Source organism: Hemibagrus wyckioides, linkage group LG26 (assembly GCF_019097595.1).
Source record: "Hemibagrus wyckioides isolate EC202008001 linkage group LG26, SWU_Hwy_1.0, whole genome shotgun sequence".
NCBI lineage: Eukaryota > Metazoa > Chordata > Actinopteri > Siluriformes > Bagridae > Hemibagrus > Hemibagrus wyckioides.
In genome coordinates, this window is record NC_080735.1 from 19,356,436 (window position 1) to 19,378,757 (window position 22,322).

The following is a 22,322-nucleotide window of genomic DNA, read 5'->3' on the forward strand; positions in this document are numbered from 1 at the left end:
TTTGTGTCATGCATTCAAACCAGAGGGATTAATTACGTTTTTCTGTTAATACAGAAAAAATGTTTTTTAACCAGCCAGACTGCTTATGTAGGTTTGGTGTTTTTAGTTTGATGCTGGCGCTACGACATCGTGAGACGACTCTTTCTGTAGCCTACACAGATTCATAAAGGAGATTTGGCCTGAGGTTCAAAGGTGGAGCTTTACCTTAGGCATAAATCAGATGATAGATTAGGTTTTCTTACAGACTTATTCTGCTATTTAATGGAACTTTACGAACGTCTGGAAACGGTCTGTATGTTTCATTATAATAATCACACATGAATCCCAAGCCTTTAAGCAGGATAAAGGTGCTCTTTATTGTCGAGAGCAGGTTGGTATTTACAGAGGGAAAGACACCATACACAAGAGGACAGATGGTTGAGATGGAGAGGTGAAGATGGACGACTACGCCGCCTGCGCTTCGATCCTCTTCTTCCTCAGGTTCAGCCGTCTCTCTCGCTCGTACTCCTTCATCCTCATCACGTAACTGCAGACGGGAAGGACAGGAGAGTCAAAGAAAACAGATTAGCAGAGCTAACAATGACGGGATGCATAAAAAAAGGGGGGAAAAAATACACTACAGGTTACAGTTGTGCCTAGAGCTGGACTATAATTTTGGATCTTCATCAATATAGTTGTAGAATTTGGCAGATTTACCAAAAATGCTCTGTAGTCAGGGTCTAAGATTGCTTTCAGGTTAAAGCCCTGATGTTTATCCAGTAAGAAAAGCAGCATCCATGTGATATATACTGTATGACTATCAATTTTATAGAAAATGAATCATGCAGGTAGAATTTTAAGTCTGTTTTGGGTTAAAAGAGGGTTTGAATGTTTGAATATTCAGCTCATATTTGGGCTCCATTTGTCCAACAAAACAATGCCTGTGTTAAGGAAAAGGAGAAAGATGTCAAGAGATTTTCCTGCAAATCTACCCAGAAATCAAATTCTGCTGCACTGAGCAACCACGTAATATCATAGACCTTCACCGTGACCGTTATCAGATACAGAAATTTAGATAAATATTAAATCTAAACAATCATGACTTAGCATTTTGGCCAAGTCGACCCACCTGCTGAGAGGATTTATGTCAGGAACAAATCGCAAGTCGTGCTGTTAAATAGTAAAATAATCGAACTACTCTCATCACTCGGAATTTGATTATATTCCTTGAAGCATTTTTTTTTTTTTTAAGAGAAGACATTCACATCTCACTATCAGATACTATAAACACGTTCCTTCTCCTTCATCTTTTTTTGACATGTTACCAAGACACCATAAACGTGTAAACCTTAACACATTATAATTCTTAAATTCTTACAACTTTACCTATGAATGTTACAAAACACTGAAACTGGAGACTCGTTCCTTTACATATTATATAAATAACTCCTTACACAAAACTTCACCAATGCTAAGAATTTTTTTAATTTTCATTTTCAATCTCTTTATTATTATTATTATTATTATTAATAAGTCACTGTGAATGGGCTGCTGTTACTGAAAATTAATCAACATCCTCTGCCCAGTCAGACCTGAGGATCCAACAGTGCTGTGGATTTCTAAGCAACAACCATTAAAAGCTGCACAGAAGTGGAAAAAATAACTTACTCCTGGTTTTCGCAGTAATCCCAGTCGTGTCTCTCATGCTTACAGGCCAGGAAGTTGGGGAAGTTGTCTCTCTTACACTTCATCAGCTTGATCAGGTAGTGAGCGCAGTAATCTCGCTGCTCCAGCGGCAACATGGCCAAGTTCATGTGCTCCTGCGTGGCTACCGGCACTATAGAAATCACAAAACACACCTGGAATTATATACAGCAGAGTGGAAAATCTCAGGTGTGTGTGTGTGTGTTGGTCAGCACTGATTTTCTGCTACACACACATATACACCGATCAGGTATAACACTGAGCAGTGAGAGGTGAAGTGAATAAGACAGTATCTCCTCATCATGGCACCTGTTAGTGGGTGGGATATATTAGGCAGCAAGTCAACATTTTGTTCTCAAAGTTGATGTTAGAAGCAGGAAAAATGGACAAGCGTAAGGATTTGAGTGAGTTTGACCAAAAGGACCAAATTGTGATGGCTAGACCACTGGATCAGAGCATCTCCAATACTGCAGCTCTTGTGGGGTGTTCCCGGTTTGCAGTGGTCAGTGTCTATCAAAAGTGGTCCAAGGAAGGAACAGTGGTGAACCGGTGACAGGGTCATGGGCGGTCAAGGCTCATTGATGCACGTGGGGAGAGAAGGCTGGCCCGTGTGATCCGATCCAACGGATGAGCTACTGTTGTTCAGATTACTGAAGAAGTTAATGCTGGTTCTGATAGAAAGGGGTCCGAATACACAGTGCAGGACGGGTCAGCAAAAGGGGGACCAACACAATATTAGGCAGGTGGTCATAATGTTATGCCTGGTTGGTGTACATACACAGACGTTTTTGTCCAAAATGATGATTTTAATTTTTTGTTGTTGTTGAATTTCTTTTTTTGCGATGCCAATCAAATATTTTTCTATGGCATATAACCAGGAAGACCAATACTAATTATATTTTAAAAATGACTGACAGATTATTATCTGTCTCTACTGTTTTCAATGTTAGTTTATTATTTAGATTTTACATTATTCATAGTTACTGCAGTTCTAACTGCCTGGTCACTTGTCAAAATAAATAAAAATAAACTGTTTAAAAGTAACTGATGGCAGCTTTAATAACACGGGAGATGCTGTTAAAATGATTAATAACTATTATAGTGTAAAGGTTTGGTGTTTCTGTAGGGTACTGAGGGGGAAAATAAAGCTCATGGTTTCAAATGAATAAATAATACAGTACACATAACAACCATGTCATAGTTAAAGTTACAGAGATCAGATTTGTTTCTTCATTCGGATGTATGATGTGAACATTAACAACTGAAGCTCTTGACCTGTGTCTGTAGGATTTCATGCACTAGGCTGCTGCTACATGACTGAAGGATAACTGCATAAAGCACTTATTTTGAACAGAAAATATACTAAGATTTTGAATAAAAGTGCAAAAATTGCTTATTTTGCAGCAAGAATCATCACCAACATTAAGTGCCAGTTGTTTATACCCCAAATTTAGCTTTGATAGTTATCTCTTCTATTCTATATGATCAAAAGTTTGTGCACCCCTGACCATCTCACACACACGTGCTCTCATTCCAGACTTCCCTCTTCACCACTATAATCAGCTCCACTTTAGTCTTATTTAAAGTCTTTCCACTAGATGTTGGACTGTGTCTGTGGGGATTAGTGATCATTCAGCTACAGAGGCATTAGTGAGATCAGACTCTGATGTTGAGGAGCGTTGGTGAGATCAGACTCTGATGTTGAGGAGCATTAGTGAGATCAGACTCTGATGTTGAGGAGCATTAGTGAGATCAGACTCTGATGTTGAGGAGCATTAGTGAGATCAGACTCTGATGTTGAGGAGCATTAGTGAGATCAGACTCTGATGTTGAGGAGCATTAGTGAGATCAGACTCTGATGTTGAGGAGCATTAGTGAGATCAGACTCTGATGTTGAGGAGCATTAGTGAGATCAGACTCTGATGTTGAGGAGCATTAGTGAGATCAGACTCTGATGTTGAGGAGCATTAGTGAGATCAGACTCTGATGTTGAGGAGCATTAGTGAGATCAGACTCTGATGTTGAGGAGCATTAGTGAGATCAGACTCTGATGTTGAGGAGCATTAGTGAGATCAGACTCTGATGTTGAGGAGCATTAGTGAGATCAGACTCTGATGTTGAGGAGCGTTGGTGAGATCAGACTCTGATGTTGAGGAGCATTAGTGAGATCAGACTCTGATGTTGAGGAGCGTTAGTGAGATCAGACTCTCAGTCTCTCCAACCTTCACCTCCACACTCTTCATAGAGCTGCTTTGTGCACAGGCTCATTGTCATGCTGGAACAGTGTCTGAGTCTCTGGGTTCCAGTGAAGAGAAATTTTAATGCTGCAGTATACAGACTTTCTGTGGCTACGTCTACACGAATCCGGATAAATTTGAAAACGGCGTTTTCATCTAAAAACGCTCCGCCTCCACATGAACATTTACAATCCTTTCCCAAAAGTTTAAACGTCTGAAAACGCTCACGTCCCTGTCCTGCACATGAGCAAAACCTAAGACGCTTCGACATGCATCACTTCCACCTGCTGTTTATTTACTGTCCGGCTCTTTGAAGCGTCGCAGTAATACGTTATGGAAAAGCACAGAGTTTTTTTTTGTTTTTTTTTTTAAATGGACCGACAGTGAGGTGGAGAGTATAAAGATGCAAAAGCAAGCGAGAATGTAGACTCCATCTAGAATTGCTGAATCGATCACATGAATGTGTCACATGACTAAAAAAGTCATGTCATCGTTTTCGAAAGCCGTTTTCAAATTCATCCACTTTGGACAGCGTTTTCAAAAAGATACGTTTTCGTTGACTAACAACGGCGTCTCGGTGAGGACGGAACGCCAAAAACGGATAGGAAAACACGCGTTTTTAAACAAAAACATATTGGTCTTGACATGGCCTGTGCAACTGTGTTGCCGTTGGCAGTGGCGGCTCAGGTGGTTAAGGCTCTGAATTGTTGACCGGAAAATCAAGTTCAAGCCCCAGCACTGCCGGGCTGCCGCCATTGGGCCCTTGGGCAAGGCCCCTGACCCACCCAGCTCCAGGGGCACTGCATCATGGCTGACCCTGTGCTCTGACCCCAACTCCCAAGAATGGGAAATGCGAAGAAAGAATTTGACTGTGACAAAGACAACTTCATGGTAACATTTAGGGGAAGAAGCACATATGCGTGTAACGGTCCGGTATCCAAAACAGCACCATGTGGGCTGCACAGTGCAGCAGGTCGGGTGTATAAGAGCTGGTTCCAGGCTGTACGTAGTGCACTTTCACATGGAACAGGGTGACATTTGGGATTAAACCCCAGGTTAAACGACACGTCGTACAACAAAAACAGGCTTATTTCTACTCAAACTAAACCTTTACACTGACGCTGTAAAAGTGAGCTGACTCGCACTGATTGTTCTATTCCTCTCATAATGCAGTTATTAGTTGTTGTTTATCTGAAACACACCTCTCTCTTTCCGTTCCTCGCCGAACCCGAACTGCGGGTCGTGTTGAAGCGGGCCTTTCGGGTCGGGCGTCGCGTCCCGCTCCGTGATGTAGCTCCGCACCAGGTGAGACCCCATTTAACCTGCTGAACCTGGACAATACGTCCACTCACGAGGTCAAACACGATAATTAAAATAAACCCCTCAGTACTTTCCTTTGTCAAGAAAACACACTCTTCTCTCGGTCACCTCCAGGACCGCTCCTCTGCTTATTTCCGGTTTGCGCAGGAAGCGTGCAGAACGGCTCGCACGGCGTGTAATACATTCCGGAGTGCAACATCAGTTCCGTACTGGGTGTTTTAGCCGGACACGCCATTCAGTGCTGGTCATACAGAACAGTTTTATACATATATATAACCCGGATCTTATTCCATCAGTATTGGCGCTCTTAATCACATGAATCAATTTAAAAAGCAAATACTAATTCTCTGTAAAGCTGTGACACTGAAGTAGTAGTGTGTGGTGATGATATGAGATAAATCTCTTAAAATTTACCACAGGAGGTTATAACTATAGCTAAATTTACCACAGGAGGTTATAACTATAGCTAAATTTACCACAGGAGGTTATAACTATAGCCAAATTTACCACAGGAGGTTATAACTATAGCTAAATTTACCACAGGAGGTTATAACTATAGCTAGTTTACTACAGAAATTATCAGTTTTGACAAAATGACCACACAAGTGATACAATAGTATGCTATAGTTAAATTTACCACAAGAGATTATCATCCATCCATTTTCTACACCCACTTTATGCTTAATTAGGGTCACAGGAATCCAGCACACACTGGGTGAAAGGCAGGGGTACACCCTGGACAGGTCACCAGTCCATCACAGGGCCACACACATAGACAGACAACCACACTCACTAATGTACATGTTTTTTTGACTATGGGAGGAAACCGGAGTACCCAGAGTTGTGGGGAGAACATGCAAACTCCACACAGAAAGGCCCCAGCCTGTTCGAACCCAGGACCTTCTTGCTGTGAGGCAACAGTGCCGCCATGCTGCCCAGGAGATTATCACTATAGCTAAAATTACCACAGGATGTTATCATTATAGCTAGATTTACCAGAGGAGGTTATAACTATAGCTAAATTTACCACAGGAGGTTATTATTATGGCTAAATTTACGACAGGAATTTATCACGATAGCTAAATTTACGACAGGATGTTATCATTACAGCTAAATTTACCACAAAATGTTATCGGTTTTGATAAAAAAAAAATACCACAGGAGGTTATCACTATTGCTAAATGTCCCGCAGGATGTTATAGCTATAGCTAAAATTACCACAGTCTCACTATGTCGAAATTTCTGACAGGAGATTAACACTATAGCTAAATTTACCACAGAATGTTATCAATTTAGCAAATTTTACTGAAGGTTATCAGTTTTGATCAAATTACCACAGGATTTATTAGTTTTGATAAGATAAAAATAAAGATAAACTTTACTGTCCCAAAGAAAAAATTTACTACAGCTAAATTTACCACATGAGGTTATCACTACAGCTAAATTTACCACAGGAGACTATCACTATAGCTACATTTCACACAGGAGGTTATCAATACAGCTCATTTCAGCATACGATGTTATCACTATAGCGAAAATTACCTCAGTAGGTTATCAGTATAGCTAAATTTAACACAGGATGCCATGTAAAGTTACTGCAGGAAGTTACTTACTGCTCACCATAGGTTATTATTGTTAGCTTGCTAAATGAGCTAATTATGAGCTGATGAAGGTGAGAACATCCCATACTACAGTAGCAAACTAAAAAAAACAACACACAGGTGTATCTTTGCATTTAATTAAAATGAAATTTTCCTTCTTAACAAAAGTAACAGCAGACGATTAATAAGCCATGACACATTGCACAGATGAGGTATAAACCTACAGACACAACAAACCCAAACACGGTACAGAGCAGCATGAGAACAAGTAAGGCCTCGACGACACAAAGCCTTGATGCATAGAAATGTGGGACCTATTTCAGACGTGATCAAACTAATGTGCACATTCATCACTGTCTTGTTCCTGGGACAAGTTAATGAGAACATCGTACACACCCTACCACAAACACACGGCACTAAAGAGCATTTATAGTGCAAAAGAATAAAACAGAATAACAGTCAAAGAGTTGCATTCACAAAATGGTTTCGTTATCATGTATGTGACATGTACAAATAAAAGATGGACATCAGATCAGTCTCACAAAGGTTCGGTGGAACCATTAATTTTCATCATCATTATTATTATTTATATTTTTCTTTATTGTTATTATTACATAATAATAATTATTATTATTTGTCCCATTAATCTCAAGACCTTTGCTTGATATTTTTTAAGTCATTACTGAGAATTGATATATCAAGTTAAACAATTAGGCCTGTACTTGCATCATTGATTTTACAGTGCCATACAAAAATGTAACAACAATTATGCTGCTGTTAAACAACCTGCACGTTCTCGGCAGTCACCTAGCTGTGGACTAAGCCACCTAAAAACAATGCTAGTTGAAGTAGCTGACTATTTTTTTTAAACATTACACATCTACCTTATCTTCTTTTCGCTAGATCATAAGGTGACAAGACAAATAAAAAAAGCAGCTGGGCAGCTGTAGTTGAGAATGACCAAATTGATCTCTAAGTAGCCACCTTAAAACATCCGGAACTGTTTACTGTCAATAATTGATTATTTAAACAATTTTCTCAGGTGATGCTTATCCATCCATGGGTGAGACACTTAACAGAATAAATCTACTTGAATATCCACCTCACACACCACTTAATTGATTTTAAGATGGCATATAATCTCAGTTCATTCAGACAGCATCACATGTACTTGTAACACACAGTGTTCACTTTGGTCTCTTAATCTGGACTTCCCTCAATGCATCCTATCATCATTCCTACTGCTTTCAGTCTATAAAAAAAACACACTGTGTAAAAATCCTGTTAACAAATGAAATAGTGGACCTTACATATCACATTCACACAGGAGGCTTGTTAAAGACTATAAGCATCATGAATATACTCAACACGACAAGAACACATAAAAGGAAGTTTTATAAAAACATGAAGTAATAAATAAGTAATAAACAGTTACTGTTGAAAGTCACACACAGCGTCAGGGCCTCTTTAAAAAAATGTCAGAAAAAAAGTCATCATTTTCCCTTTGAACCCTCACAACACATTGTATCCAAGTTTAAGGTGGACAATATGACAACATGGTATTTTTATTAAAATAAATTTGTACATCCAGATAGTAGGGTCTAGCATTCAGCCAAGCCTCTTATGTTCTGGCTTAGTTTGTAAGTATGAAATACTGGCCTTAAGTACAAAATGCAATAATTTAGCATCATTACTTAGACGAGTATGCTACCAAAATGTAGTGCTGCACTCATATTAGCCAGGTACGTAATGACTGTTGCTTTAACATGATCTCTCTAACAATAAGCAAGTTATCTGGTATGTAATTAAAATCATTATCTATGTTTTTTTTTTATTGAGTTAGCTCCCATTAACCTAGCTGTTTATTGTTTATTTGATGTTAAACCTCAGAATATATAAATATATTCTGATAAAGCCTTTAGTTACTGTGATATTATCATGTTTGCCATATTGTCCAACCTTATTTCTTAGTCTGAATTTTTTTTTTTAATGACTGAGGATGTTATTGCGTTTCCTACTCACCATTTTATTTATAGAGCACTTCATAAGTGACTTGCAATACACTCATTTACAACTAGCAACACTGCAACGTCATATTTGGATATCTACATCAAAAGTACAACAACTAACGTCGCTTGATGGTAAACTGTTAACTACAATATTAACAATAATACTATTGTTATGAATAGTATTTACGTATTCAGTCAGATTACAGTTTTAAGTACAGAAGCAAGCTGTTTATGAAATGCCCCATCAATAAAATGTAACATCAGCCGTTTCATCAGCGAAGAGTCTTAAATGGAATGTCAAATAAAATATGACCCACTTTCTAAAAGCGCTCTCAAATCCAACAGATTATCAGTGTGTTAACGAAACTGAACAGTGTGTCCACCTCTGGTCCAACATTATTCACTCCAAACACTACTAAAGGTGAATCAAGTGAATCAAGACTCAAAATAAATGACCACAATAAAATTGCAGTTATTTTTTTAGCCACAGCAGACATGGCATGAATACTTGTAGCTCAAAAACGAGCAGAGAACCTTTTTGTCGACTGGAACTTGTCAGCAAATGTCTACAGTGAACATGAAATTAAACTGCATGGTCAAAAAGCCAGTTCACTTGTGTGGACAAGGATGCAAATTCCACATTGATCCAATTGTAAATAAGAAGTAAGCTTGCTAACCCACAAATCCAGCTGTTTCCACATCTTGATTCTTCAGCTTGTTTTAGTGACCTTGGTTACAGTAGACACACTGTAGATCAGCTCTCCCAAATACAAAACACTTTCTGAACATCCATGGTGAGAGCTTTTATGGAGGATGAAACTGCTGGTGAGAAGCCCGTCATTAATTCATTATTCGAACAGGTGGAATTCATGTCACATTTACATATGTACAAAGCACAACAGTCTGCAGTGATGATTTCTAGGTCCACATGATTTCGCTGATGGACTCCAGATCTGAATGGAAATTTATAGCACACTAAGCATTATAGAACTGCTTAGCATTTTAAAGGGAGTTCCGTTTTGCAAGCTACTCTATATGGTTAAAATATGTGCACCCCCTGACCCTCACATCTATGTGGTTCTTTCCTCAAACTGTTGCCTCAAAGATGGAAGCACACAACTGTATAGAATGTCTATGTGTGCTGTAGCATTACAACATTCCCTTGACTGGAACTAAGAGACCCAAACCCTGTTCCAACATGACAATGCCCCTGTGCACAAAGCAGCTCAATAAATTCATGGTGTATTAAAGCTGAAGTGGAAGAACTCGAGTGTCCTGCATAGAGCCCTGACTCAACCCCAATGAACACCTTTGGGATGAACTAGGACACTGACTGCACCCCAGACCCCCTTTGCCTGACATAAATGGCTGACTTCATTAATGCTCTTTGTAGCTGAATAAACACAACCCCCCAAAGCCACTCTCCAACATCTAGTGGAAAGCTCCAGAAGAATGGGGCTTATTCTAACAGTAAAGGGGAATAAATCTGGAATGAGATGTTCAACCAGCATATATGGATGTGATGGTCGAGGTGCACATAGTTTTGGCCATATAGTGTACACTTGCATATGAGCTCAGCAAGAACAAAAAATCTAGCTATCATCAAGTTCTTCTTACATAGATACCAGACTCTAGGATGTTCTATGGAACTTTGGGAGGTTATACAACCTGTTCTAGAATCTGACAGATTCTATAAATTGTTTTCCTTTTCTGATACAGAATCCAGAACTTTCTAATGGTCTTTGGGAGGATTCTAGAAGCTGGTCTAGAATATGATAGGTTCCAATAATAATTTTCATTTTCTGATGGGAGATTCTAGAACCTGCTAATGAAACCTCTGAGGTTTCCAGAATCTGTTCTAGAATCTCTGCACACGGCATGAAGCCATATGCATAGGGAAGACCAAGATGCAGTGCCGCAGCTATGTAGGTCAAAAACTGTGACTCAGCAATATGTTTTAAAAGATCTCAGTGAGCACTTGCTCAAAAAAAGAAAATGTTGTTCTGTTGACTAAGCACGTCCAGCGCTGGTGTGAAATCCTGCACACAAAGTCTGATTTCAGACCATGATGAAGTCCTCAAATGTAGCATCTTCCACTCAGCAGACTCTTCCGTTTTAGGGTGTATTCCAGCCATCTGCTGCCCCCTATTGGGCATCACACATGCCTGTGGCATCAACTGCTGAATTTGACCCTAGGTAATTGTTCATGGGCTGAGGACTCAAATCCATCTCAGCTGCAAGCAGTCCATCCTGAAAGAAATAACACCTTTGTTTTTGTTACTCTGTAGTGTGGGGTGATCTCAGGGGCGTTTTAACGCCTCACTGGATGTTCTTCATCCTCATAGGAATGGAAAGAGATAATAATGTCTGCAAGTGTGTGCTAGTATCTTTAAGACAAATATCTGGAATGTTCTTCGGTTTATAGGGAAGGAAAAGTCCAGAATGGAGTGCAGAAGTATCAGAGTGTGTATGTGAGTTTCTTGTTTCTCAGTAGAAAGCGCCATTGTGTGCCAGAGAGAAATCTGAGCGTTTGTACCGAACCGAGAGTGTGTGTCTCAGCAGAACGCTTCATCGTCCTGGAAATGGGTCCTCTGCAAAACCTTCACATGGCGCTCGTAGATCTTGAGGGCAGGGCCTAGTCTGATTGACAGGCCAGTCAGGACATCGTTGCGCTGCATCAGAAGGAGTGATTTCCCGTCGATCTCCTGTTACATAACAACAGTGAGAGCCAATTAAAACTGAGCTACTCCCTTGACATGCAGTAGAATCTGTACTCGATCACCTACCAAACAGAATTTTTATCTACATTTTATTTTTTAAATTTAACAGTACATCATAGAGTAAGATAGAAAGAGAATGATCTGGTCATGTGATCACATTATTTTATTGGAGAGATTTAGTATTGCTGCCAGTACCAATACAGGAATCAGCTGCACTTGTGAAGTGTCTGACAGTTATGGACTGCAACGACCATCATATGCCACATTATAACCATTGCAAAGAGCTCTTCAGTAGCTTTCAAAACATTGGCTTCTGCAATCTATGGTACTCAAGAAAGAAGCCATGGCACTTTAACTGACTTTGGAGCTCTTTTTCAGGCTAAAATGACACTTGGGTCACTGCCAGTGTGCCAAAGTGTCCCATTCAAAAACCTTTTTAATCAATTGACCAGATTTTTGAAGATCCCAACCTTGGGATCCCTCAAGTCCAGCCGCTGTGGCTAACCTCAGAAGCATTTTAAAAAACAAAAACTGGCCTGGACAAAAATTATGGTACCCGTAACTTACAGTACAGTAAATTTCCTACATTCACATTTTTTAATTAACTGTGCAGCAGGACGCTCTTCACTGTCTTGTGTGTTGTTTTTTAATATGTTACATGTTGTAATTACATATTTTATGTTTTATATATCATTATGATCAGCCATAACATTATGACCACCTGCCTAATATTGTACCTTTTGCTGCCCCGTCAACTCCACTAGATCCCTGAAGGTGTGCTGTGGGATCTGGCACCAAGATGTTAGCAGCAGATCCTTTAAGTCTTCTAAGTTGTGAGGTGGGGCCTCCATGGATCAGACTTGTTTGTCCAGCACATCCCACAGATGCTCGATTGCCTTCTTCCTATAGTGCATCCTGGTGCCATGTGGTCCCCTGGTAAATGACGCACACGCACCCGGCCATCCACGTGATGTAAAAGAAAATATGATTCATCAGACCAGGCCGCCTTCTTCCATTGCTCCATGGTCCAGTTCTGATGCTCACGTGCCCATTGTTTTCACTTTTGGTGGTGCACAGGGGTCAGCATGGTCACCCTGACTGGTCTGTGGCTAACAAACTGCGATGCTCTGTGTATTCGGACCCCTTTCTATCAGAACCAGAATTAACTTCTTTAGCAATTTGAGCAACAGTAGCTCGTCTGTTGGATCGGATCACACGGGCCAGCCTTCTCTCCTCACGTGCATCAATGAGCCTTGACCGTCCATGACCCTGTCACCGGTTCACCACTGTTCCTTCCTTGGACCACTTTTGATAGACACTGACCACTGCAGACCGGGAACACCCCACAAGAGCTGCAGTTTTGGAGATGCTCTGATCCAGTGGTCCAGCCATCACAATTTGGCCCTTTTGGTCAAACTCACTCAAATCCTTACGCTTGTCCATTTTTCCTGCTTCTAACATCAACTTTGAGAACAAAATGTTCACCTGCTGCCTAATATATCCCACCCACTAACAGGTGCCATGATGAGGAGATACTCAGTCTTATTCACTTCACCTGGAACTGCTCACAATGTTATGGCTGATCGGTGTGTATATAAATATATATAAATGTTTGATACTACATTGTCATGCCTGTCTGGAACTGAGTATATTTAATTCCTTGTCCAGATGTCTTACGTGGTGTTAATGGATAATGGTGTCTACACACTGGTGCCAGGTGCTTATGGGTAATGAAGTGTAAAGTGCATACCTGCATCCTGAAGGCAAGAGCCTGCTCTGGAAATCCTGCCGCTGTGAAATAACTGGCGACGTCTGCCACTGTCCAGTCGACCGGATTTGTGATGCTTGACTCTGACTTTACAAAACTAACACACACCAGAAACCAGGAGGCATTAATCAGTGGGACTGTTAGCGATAAAAAGGAAGTCACTAAATCCTGTGTAAAAGCCTTGACCCTGATCAAGCTCTGTATCCCTAATTAAACTGAAGAATAAAATATAAGTCTTGTATATTACCAATATATTGCTTCATGACTAGCATGTAGGTGTAATTATCACATCAATCACTGCAAATTTCATTTGATTTAACAAAATAGCCTTCACACTCATTATCTAGCAGCCTAATAAAATAGCACTTGATCCAGCACATCCTTCTATTTTGCATAATTTCACTAGTGTTAAGTGTGTGCACAATTTAACGAAGCCTTAAGAGGCTTGAAATTCTGTGTGTGTGGGATGTAGACTATTTTATCCCTCATAGCCTAATCGTATTATATGTAGCAGTGAAAGAAATGTAAAAATTAAACCAAAAAGAGTGCATCTTTCATCATTCATTACTGTCCTGAGGTATACTCACACTCCTCCGTTCATCCCTCGTTCTTCGGCCGCTCCTGGAGAGGCAGATGGAGTCAGCAGACAGGAGGACACGCCCACCTCAGCCTTACAAACTGAATCTGTGTACACACACACACACACACAATAAATTATAATCAAATACTTACTAGATGATGAGACTGTGCATGCTTTGGTTTGACACACACACAGACATGCCTTCACGCACATGCACAAAATTACAAATTAATACTTACAATTTTTAATGGTAATAGAGGGTGGAATCGTAACACCATCTGAGACAACAACCGGTTCATCCTGAAAAAGAGGAGGGAGTGAATTGAGAAGTGAGTACTTGGAAATGTGTGTGTGTGTGTGTGTGTGTGTGTGTGTGTTACCGGTGTGAGTGTTTGCACTTGGTCAGGTATGGCTTCTTTTTGATCTTGTGTTAAACTTTCTGTATGAATGGACTCTCCCTGCACCGCCATTTCAACTACAAAGAAAGAAAAAATAGACAGGTCAGAAATGATTCCCTTACACACACTTGCACCACTTGCACACACACACACCTTCAGTGCCACACTGTTCAGCTTCCTGATGAGCTGAGCTCAGTTTCGATGGCGATGACAGCGTGGAAGGCTGGAGTTCCTCCTCCATGATCACTGGTGTGTCAGTAACACTACCTCCACATGCCTTCACCTCCACACCAGCTGAAAGTGGAGTGTGTACATGAACCTTGACCTCTGCTTCTCCTTCAGGTTTGATGTTCTGTGGCTCGAGCTGGGTCAGAGGCTCAGGTTCTTCTTCGTCCATCTTTCCAGCCTCCTTACATTCCACCTCCATCGACTCCTCCTCCTTTACATTTTCCTATATACACAACACACACGCATTTATCTAATTTGATCTAAACACTAATTTTTTTTTTTTTTTTACCATGAGTCATTCTGTACACACACTTTACATCCATGACTATCAATTTATTAGTAAAAAGAGATCACAGCAAAAACCCTGCCACTGGTTTACATGGACTGAGTAGTTTAGTTATTTGCTTGATTATTGTGCTGTTTTGAGTTCTGTGGGTTTTTTTGGTACCAACCCAACATGCCGGTTTAATAGACAGATCCAGTCTGCTGCCTTCCTAAAAAATAAAGTTATCATTAATTGTTGATTTCTGAGTTGAGGTAAGTGATGTCCACCTCTTTATTATTTGTAAACATAAAAAACTCAACCTAGTCCGTTACTTACTGTTACTGGACCTTATCATTTCCAGCTTCAGTTGCTGTCTAATAACATGCTGTGAATTTATGTTTTAAAGAAAACTTTGTAAACATTGCCTAAATCAGACAAAATATAAAATAAGTGTCATTTTATAACACATTACTACAACAACTACTACTACTACTACTAATAATAGTTAATAACATATTAATTAAGTCGACAGGGAAAGAAAAACGTGTGTGTGTGTGTGTGTGTGTGTGTGTGTGTGAGTTGATAAAAGAGACATCACATTTGTCTAGACTTGGACATGTGAATGAATAGAGTTAGTGAAGTTTTAGGCATTTTTCCATAAAGGCATAGTTTAGTGTGAACACTAAACAACACCAGAGTAATCGCGGTTTGTGTTCGCGGAAAGAACACCATTAGGTATTTTAGCTGCCGATGGGGGCGTGTGACGAATAATAACAGATTTATAAATAATTTATTTATGGTAAAGTGTTTGTTTTCTTTCTTCCTTCCTTCCTTTCTTTTTTTTATTTTCACCATGGCCTTTTTTTGTGAGCTTTCAGTGGTTTTGCTTTGTTGACACGGTTCAGGTGGTCGTTAACCTTGCTGAGCTGAAAAACACAGTACCGGATGTGCGCACCAATCATTGAAGCCGGTGCACAGATGCTAATGTGAGAGACGCGCGCAGAAAGAGACAATGTATTACGCGCTCTTTTGCGCCAGAGCTTTAACCGGAACATGAAGAGAAGCGGAGTCTGGCGAGCCAGCACCCCCCCCAACCACCACCACAAAACACCCCTTCTCTAACAATAGCGCGGTAACGCACGAGAACGTCCGTTTCAGAGATTGCGGGACTGTGGGCCGCGTCCCAAATCGTATACTTAAAACAAGAAAACACATATCATCATCTTTACCGGAGATGGCGTAATGTTTTGAAATAATGTTTAGTGCAAATGTTTTGGGACGTCGCCATTGTTTTTTTTTTGTAATCAAAAGAGTAAAACGTTACTGCCGCCGCGAGGAGGGGAAAAAGCGCAATGAAACTCGCGTGCTTCTCATGCTAGACGGAGAGTCGCGCGAAACGGAACTGAGAAAGAAAAAAGCTCGTGGCGCGGTGAAATTTCCGCCATCGCGAGACCCAGGTCAAGTTCGACCGCGCAAGCTCGCGCTCTGTCCATTTCTCTCACTTATTACAAGAAGAAGAAGAAGAAAAAAAATTTTTTTTTCAGTCGCGAGGCTCGCGCCCCCCTCCCCCGACCCCTCCCTCCTGTTTTCCGAGCGCGTGGAACTTAACAGACACCGCCTAGTGAAAAACATCCAGCACAACTTTCATGTGAACAAAACCTGGCGAACTGCGCCGTTGTGGGGGGAGAAAAAAAATCACGCACAACGGATAAAATTTCGACGCTAAACTGCAGCGCGCTGTTTTACTGAAGCTCGTGAGGCGCGCGCTGAAATGTGCGGCGTGCATCGAACAAGGAGAAAGCGGGAGCTCGCACGAGCTCGAGTCCGCCGCACCTTGTTTTTTTTTTTTTGGTGTGTTTAAGTGAAACAGCAGGGGCACGCAGACAGTTTGTGCGCGCGCCTAAAGCAGAACAGAGACGATAGAGAGGTGTCGGGGTTTTTTTGTCCTCCCCCCACCTTCTCCACCCCGCGCTTGCTTGCACACACACAAGCGCGCTCACACTCACGCACACACTCACACACTCACAGACACACACCGGAGCGCAGCCGTCACGTTCGCAAAACACATACATGACGCAAATATACACACAAAAGATTGTGCCGAGGTTTTTTGGCAATCTGCGAGTGTGTGTTTCTCAAAACAAATCGCGTGCACTCGGTCACTTGTGATGAAAATTAAACAAAAAAAAAAAGCGGAAATGAGTCGTTGCGGATGTGTCTGTCGCGTGCTTTCTCCCAATTTTCTTTCTTCTTCACGTACCGTTATCATTTATTTATTTATTTATGAGCGAAACACGCTCTAACCGCCTCTGGTGTAGATATATTTATAGAGTTACCTGCTTTGAGATGCGCCCGTCCTGCGGCGCGCTGTTCGTGTTTGCCGGGAGTCGCGCGGACGCCTCGGACGCCTTGGCCGCCCCCGTGCTCCCCCCCCACCTCCTCCCGGGCACGGTGATGTGACCGAGGCGCGTCCTGCGCAGGCGACCTTTCTCGATCTCACGCTCCAGCACCACTTTGACGCGATGGCGGGTCAGCTTCTCCCCGTCCGCGTGCGCGGCCTGCGTGCCGAGGTAGCCCAAGATCTCTTTGAGCCCGAGCGGCGCGTGACCCCGGCTGTTCCGCTCGCTGAGACTCCACACGGCTGCCACGAGCCGGTCGCCCAGATCTACTGCTTTGACACTGCTCTTTACAGCCCTGAGTTGGGGCGCGTGTTGCTTATTGTTTCGAGCGCTCGTGCAAGTTCGCCGCTCGGGCTCGGGCAGGTCGCTGCTCGCGTGGCCGAGAACAGAGCGCGTCTCTTCTACCTCGACCCGTCCAGCGGCGGGACTGGAGGTGTCACACGAGCCATTTCTCCCGTCGCAACTCGTTAAACTGCTGATTCCGCCTGTCGCAGGAGATACAACCGCTGCTTCTTCTTCTTCTTCTCCGTCGTCTTCTTCTTCCCGTTTCTCTTCAGCGGAGCGCGAGCAGCTGCTGGGTGAGGGATCTCTGCACGGCGTCAGCTCGAGCGCCTCCAGGTCCGCGGGACTGCGCGCGCTGATGTTGTCGTTCTTGGCGTTACTACTACTGCCACTGTTGTCGAAAGCGGCGTGTTTGGTGCGCTCGCCCGCCTGCTCGACCTTCCGTCGGCATTTCCGTTGCACTTTGGCTGCGTTCCGGTACGACACAGAGCCCTTGTAGTTAACTTTCAGCACAGTTTGCTCCTGGATGAGCTTCTCGAGCTCGGCCCGCGTGCGGTCTGGGTCTGAGCCGTGTCTCCTGCGCACCATCCGACAGATCCTCTCGAGGTCCGGTCGCGCTTTCCTCGAGCGCAGCGAGTCGATTGTCTCCAGGATCCACTCTCGGTACCGCGGTTCGGACATCGTTGAAAATACTGGTTTGTTTGATTTTGTTTTGTTTTGTTTGTTTGTTTTCTTCTCGGTGCACGCGACTGCAGTAGGGGGGTTTCCGCTAGGATTCGTGGCCTCGTTGCGTTGCTCCGCTTGCCTCCAGATGAAGCGACGGTGAAAAGGAAAAAAAAAAAGCAGAGAGAAAAAGAAGCGCTCCGCTCCTCAGCTCCGCTCGAGCCCGGCCGCGGACGAAGCGGAAGCCCCGCTGTACGCCTGCGTTGGCGCTTAAGGTGGGCCGGAGACAATGCGCGTTCTACATTATGGCGATTGTTTAAGGTGGAATGGCGGAGTTATCTGTCAGAGAGGCGCTCTTCTTGCCTTTTCTTTTTTGCCGTGACTTTATTCCTGCAGGCGCGGACTTATGCTCATTATTATTATTATTATTATTATTATTATTATTATTATTATTATTATTATTATTATTACATTTATTCAATATAGGTAGTTGACAAACGTATTATTTTAATACGTTTAATAATGATTTTACGCTAGAAATAATCTTTGCATAATATTAAAAATTAGATTACATTAAAGTTTATTGTCATTGTGTAGAGATTATAAGTACAAAGCCAATGAGATGCAGTTACTGCAAAGAGCAATAGGATAAAGGTTCAAGAAAAGACACAAATGTGGCAGGATGGCAGTAAATAAAAGACAAAACAGTGCAAAAAACATGATATATGTATTGTGTGTGTGTGTGTGTGTGTGTGAGTGAGAAAGAGAGAGAGAGAGAGAGAGAGACTGTGCATATATAGTACAGAGCATTTGGACATTTATTGAGGCTTCAACTCTTTTCCTACATTTTTCCTAAACATCAAGAGAGAGGGGAATGGAAGACTATTTATAGCTGCTACAGTGTAAGTAATAACAGGGACTAACTCATTTCATGGACGTTCCCCAATATCAAATAAGGGGTGACAGGACAAAAAAGTACAATTTTATAGTGTTTGCACTGTACTATCCATGATAACAGAAGACAATAAGAAGTGCCTGTTATGCCATAAGACCTTACATCAAGCTGTTCCGATGAACTAGCTCGTTTAGAGTATTACATATGCTGTCGATACATGGAATTAGAGCAGATGTCGCTTAGAAATGCATAATGTCCATTTATTTGTGCAGAGCTACAACACTCTGTGGTTGTTACATGTCTAACTGGCAATACAGGAGAGTAGAATTAGCCCTGCCTTACAGAAGTTTGTTTTTAAAAGTCTACACTGTACTGTAACTAGATAGCTATTTAAGACAAATAAAAATAAGGATTCTGAAGATTCTGTATGAGATAATTTTATATAATTGGGACCGAATACATACATGCCGAATACAATGCGTACATAAATGATAAGAATTAAACAAAAAATGAAAGTTGTATTTGTTTATTTCTAATTTCAGAATGTTTACAATAGACAGACCGTGGGTTTTGCCATAGGATTTCGCTACTGAGTGTTCACCGGTTATTCTGCAGGATACTGTGCCTGGAGATGTGTGGGAATGTGATGGAGATGTAGTGAGTCAGTAGAGACAGGGATTTGTGTTGAAAAAACCTTCTCCCACCCCCTTAAGTCAGCCCATGACTAAAAAAAAAAGTAAACAGAAAAATACATTGCTCAGTTAATTAATAGAAAATTATAGTTTGCCTGGTATAAGCGGAATAAAACACACATCGTTATAGGAAGATCAGTAACACTTCACACAACTCCACCTTTGATTAATTTACTACAACATAAAAATTTAACTTTTTGTTTAATGAAAAGACGTCTCTAAGGTGAAGGAACTTACTGTTTTTGTGAGACTGTGGAAGGTTACATGGTCACACACACCAGGTTTTAAAAAAAGAACCACAAAGCAAGCAGTGACCTTATTATGTCCAGACTGAAGCTTTATTATAAAAAAATAATGAGATTACGCAACAAAACACAAAACCAACTGTATATGTGAAAAAAAAAAAAAAAAACTCCTGAGAAATATGCGGAGAAGAAAACAAAACTTTCCACTTTCATTGCACAAGTTTCTGTAACGAAAGATCACACAGTATCTCCAGCAATAGGCTATTTGCTCAAATATTTCTCACGAAAATGAATGCCAGTGATGTTCATCATATATGTAAGAACACTTTCAAAGCTCCTTTTAGTATGATAGAGAAAGGTGTCAGACTGATTTCTTCAAAATTAATAAACAACTGTGAATTTAAGAAAATACCTATAAACAAAAACCCAAATTAACATTAGCTCAATCCCATGACTTTAGTGTTAGACTGGGAAAAAAACCTAAAGGTTAGATGTTGCTGTCTTGCTGTGCTGCTGAATGTAACCAGTGCTACCAGAGATGCAAGAATTAATTATAAACTATTACTTAACATTAGTTTTGTCTTTCTCCTGTGAAATACTGAATATTTAATAATAATGAATATTCACTAAACCCTGTTATTGTCTTTATCACTGTAAGAAATGAATGTCAGAAACTTACTTAATGTATACTAATGGTCAAAAGTATGTGCACCCCTGACATCACCCCCATTATGGGGGAATTATGTCAAAATGCTGTTTGTCGACTACAGTTCAGCGTTTAACACCATAATTCCCTCCATACTCACCACTAAGCGAGATCCTGGGCCTTAGCCCATCCCTGTGTCGGTGGATCTCCAACTTCCTGCGAGACAGACCTCAGGCGGTACGGGTGGGCAACCATGTCTCACCCTCACTCACCCTCAGCACTGGAGCCCCCCAGGGTTGTGTTCTGAGCCCCCTGCTGTACTCTCTGTACACCTTTGACTGTGTGGCCACTTCCAGCTCCACCAACATCGTGAAGTTTGCGGACGATACTGTGGTGGTGGGCCTGATCTCCAATAACGACACGTCCTGAACGTCAGCAAGACTAAGGAGCTGATAGTGGACTTTAGCACAAAGCAGGAGAGGAATTACCAGCCCCTCACCATCAATGGGACCCCAGTGGAGAGGTGTTTACATCACGCAGGACCTGACATGGTCCTGTCACGTTAACACCCTGGTGAAGAAGGCCCGGCAGTGTCTTTATCATCTCAGACACCTGAAGGATTTTAAACCCTCAAAGGTGCTAAAAACATTCTACACCTGCACCATTGAGAGCATCCTGATGGGAAGTATCACAGCCTGGTTTGGGAACAGCACCAAACAGGACAGGCAAGCTCTCCAGAGGGTGGTGCGATCAGCTGAGCGCACCATCCGCACCAAGCTTCCTGACCTGGAGACTATATACAGCAAGCGGTGCTGGACCAAAGCCAAGAAGATTATGAAGGACCTCAGCCATCCCAACAATGGACTCTTCTCTCTGTTGAGGTCAGGGAAACGTTTCTGTTCCTTGAAGGCGAACACAGAGAGAAAGAGGAGAAGCTTCTCCCCGCAGGCCATTCGGGCCCTCAACCAGTACACCTAGGATCTGGACTCTCTGGTCTTACCCCCACACAACATGACATTCCACCTCAGCTGATTGTTGCACATGCAAATATTGCACTACTCTGTACACACAATAACACTCACTGTACATCTTCTCTGTACATCTTTGTGTGTGCACTGCACTGTCACTTTACTCCCTGTAAAACTGGACATTATATTTTGCCTCATATACACTTCTACAATATATTTATATATTTATCTTACATATGTACACTGTACATACTATACTGTTTTGCAACACCATTTCAGTGTTGACTTTTTATCTACATATATTCATATACTGTATCTTCTGTACATTATAGAGTCTACACATATATTTATTTATATTGTTTTATTTTTCACATATACTATACATATACTATACTGTACATATATATATATACATATATATTTTTTTGTTTTTGCTTTTATACTTTTATATTTTTACACTTTTATATCTGTTACACATTTTCTTTTACACATTTTTCTGTTACACTTTTTTCTTTTTTACTCTTTCCTCTTTTATGTAAGACAGTCGTAAAAAGCATTTCACTACGTCGTACTGTGTATGATTTCGTATGTGACAAATAAAATTTGAATTTGAATTTGAATTTGAATTTGATATCATATCATATCATATCATATCATATCATATCATATCATATCATATCATATCATATCATATCATATATGTCTCAGTCCAGATTTATTCCC

At 41.3% G+C, this 22,322-nt stretch overlaps 2 protein-coding genes across 3 annotated transcripts; both read right to left on the reverse strand.

The window, feature by feature from the left end:
- Window positions 1–331: 331 nt before the first annotated feature.
- Window positions 332–5,404, reverse strand: ndufb7 (NADH:ubiquinone oxidoreductase subunit B7). Its single transcript, XM_058380771.1, has 3 exons — window positions 5,123–5,404; window positions 1,648–1,816; window positions 332–526 (listed from the first exon to the last, which is right to left on the reverse strand). The coding sequence occupies exons 1-3, from the start codon at window positions 5,235–5,237 to the stop codon at window positions 445–447; spliced, it is 366 nt and encodes a 121-aa protein (XP_058236754.1). The 5' UTR covers window positions 5,238–5,404; the 3' UTR covers window positions 332–444.
- Window positions 5,405–6,973: 1,569 nt separating this feature from the next.
- On the reverse strand, window positions 6,974–18,404 carry samd1b (sterile alpha motif domain containing 1b). Of its 2 annotated transcripts, XM_058380633.1 has the most exons (8): window positions 17,146–18,328; window positions 14,470–14,767; window positions 14,299–14,393; window positions 14,158–14,218; window positions 13,926–14,022; window positions 13,321–13,435; window positions 11,387–11,555; window positions 6,974–11,100 (listed from the first exon to the last, which is right to left on the reverse strand). In XM_058380633.1, exons 1-7 carry the CDS (start codon window positions 18,169–18,171, stop codon window positions 11,406–11,408), a joined length of 1,842 nt encoding a protein of 613 aa, XP_058236616.1. In that variant the 5' UTR covers window positions 18,172–18,328; the 3' UTR covers window positions 6,974–11,100; window positions 11,387–11,405. The 2 variants fall into 2 exon arrangements, with proteins under 2 accessions (XP_058236616.1, XP_058236617.1); XM_058380634.1 differs by having other exon boundaries at window positions 6,976–11,555; window positions 17,146–18,404.
- Between the last annotated feature and the right edge of the window lie 3,918 nt (window positions 18,405–22,322).

What these genes read in the sequence shown, in the direction of transcription:
- ndufb7 (XM_058380771.1), bottom strand. Translation starts at nt 5,237, where the DNA reads ATGGGGTCTCACCTGGTGCGGAGCTACATCACGGAGCGGGACGCGACG. An exon ending in CGAGGAACGGAAAGAGAGAG is followed by an intron (nt 1,817 to 5,122) that starts GTGTGTTTCAGA and finishes TGATTTCTATAG; the next exon opens with TGCCGGTAGCCACGCAGGAG. An exon ending in GATTACTGCGAAAACCAGGA is followed by an intron (nt 527 to 1,647) that starts GTAAGTTATTTT and finishes TCCCGTCTGCAG; the next exon opens with TTACGTGATGAGGATGAAGG.
- samd1b (XM_058380633.1), bottom strand. Translation starts at nt 18,171, where the DNA reads ATGTCCGAACCGCGGTACCGAGAGTGGATCCTGGAGACAATCGACTCG. An exon ending in ACGGGCGCATCTCAAAGCAG is followed by an intron (nt 14,768 to 17,145) that starts GTAACTCTATAA and finishes TTGTGTATATAG; the next exon opens with GAAAATGTAAAGGAGGAGGA. An exon ending in CGAGGGATGAACGGAGGAGT is followed by an intron (nt 13,436 to 13,925) that starts GTGAGTATACCT and finishes GGTGTGTGTTAG; the next exon opens with TTTTGTAAAGTCAGAGTCAA.